The 1,150-nt window shown below is 44.1% G+C and overlaps 1 protein-coding gene across 5 annotated transcripts in view; it reads right to left on the bottom strand.

Annotated features, from left to right (window-relative positions):
- Positions 1 to 452: 452 nt before the first annotated feature.
- The window catches only part of cdon (cell adhesion associated, oncogene regulated), a 50,989-nt gene continuing 50,291 nt past the window's right edge, over positions 453 to 1,150 (bottom strand). For 3 of the 5 annotated variants that reach the window (XM_015384189.1, XM_015384190.1, XM_015384192.1), the window contains one exon: positions 453 to 913. In XM_015384189.1, coding sequence (XP_015239675.1) covers positions 753 to 913 — 161 coding nt within the window. In that variant the 3' untranslated portion in view covers positions 453 to 752. The remainder of the gene's footprint in view (positions 914 to 1,150) is intronic. The other 2 variants (XM_015384191.1, XM_015384193.1) reach the window with 1 other exon arrangement.

A 1,150-nucleotide genomic window follows, 5' to 3' on the forward strand; every position in this document is an offset into this window, starting at 1 on the left:
GGGCAGCTCAGACATTGGAGTTCGGTGTTAATGCAACTGACTGCTTCACTTCTCCAACAGATTGGGGCCAAAAAGGTCAAAGCTGCTCTCAAAGCAACCAGTTTCTTTTTTTCTTTTCTGGAAAGTGATGAACTATCGAGTATCCAATGAAGCACGGCGCAGCCTGCCTGATCTGAACAGTGCGGGGAGTGTTCCCGACGTTCAGGGGTCACCACAGCGGAACGGCCCATCGCCGAGCCACATCAAAGGCCTGCCAGAAATATGGATGGGTTTGGACCGAGGCCCGGAAGTTCAGGGTGTGCTGAACACGACGGAGGGGAAAAGAAAGACATTCTGAGAGGACTGCAATATGTCTCCCATATCTTCTTTTTATATTATTACAAAACTTTACACAGAAAGTCGCTAATCTCAGCACTGGAGTGGGACACAAAGGGACACGACAACAACAAAAATACCGTAAAAAGTATTTCTCATCCAAAAGGCATAAATAATATAAAAGGCAAACTTTTTTCTTTTAAACAGATACATTCATATGAAATAATATTTTACTACTACAAAAAATAAATAAGTCATCTAAAGAGTTCTTGATGTTTGATGAGTTTTCCCTCCAGTGGGATGACGAGTCTTTTTGTTTCTTTCCGAGTCTTTTCATCCCGTAATGTCTCTCATGGCATCTCAGTCCAACAGTTCTGAGTCCTTTTCAGCGTAACATGCAGTGTCTCTGACTGTCCTCCACAGCTTCCCTCCGTTCTTCAGGTCTCCTGCGGTCCAGCCTGGATCAGCTCTCCAACCAGGCCGCCGCTGGTGATCCAACCAGGCTTCTCGTCGCAGTCTAAGTCTGGCAGGCCGAGCCCGTCCCAAGACAACACGCAGTCCTCCATCTCCACGCTGTCCTCTGGCTCCTCCTCAGCTGCTAAGAAGATGGGAGAAAAACTAAGATTAGATGGTTTTGCAATTTTTAAGAAAACTCCACAGATTTCTCCGCAACAAGCATAAATATGATGTGAGGGACTGTAAAAAATAAAAATAAAAAAAACCCCCACCAAATTGGCATGTCTGATTTACTGCAGCTGTTTAATTCAGAAACAGAGGATGATGACTTTGATGGGTTTGATTAATACTTTGTAATAAATACACGAATAAAGCACAA

Source organism: Cyprinodon variegatus, unplaced genomic scaffold (genome assembly GCF_000732505.1).
Source record: "Cyprinodon variegatus isolate N-32 unplaced genomic scaffold, C_variegatus-1.0 Scaffold306, whole genome shotgun sequence".
In the NCBI taxonomy this organism is placed as follows: domain Eukaryota; kingdom Metazoa; phylum Chordata; class Actinopteri; order Cyprinodontiformes; family Cyprinodontidae; genus Cyprinodon; species Cyprinodon variegatus.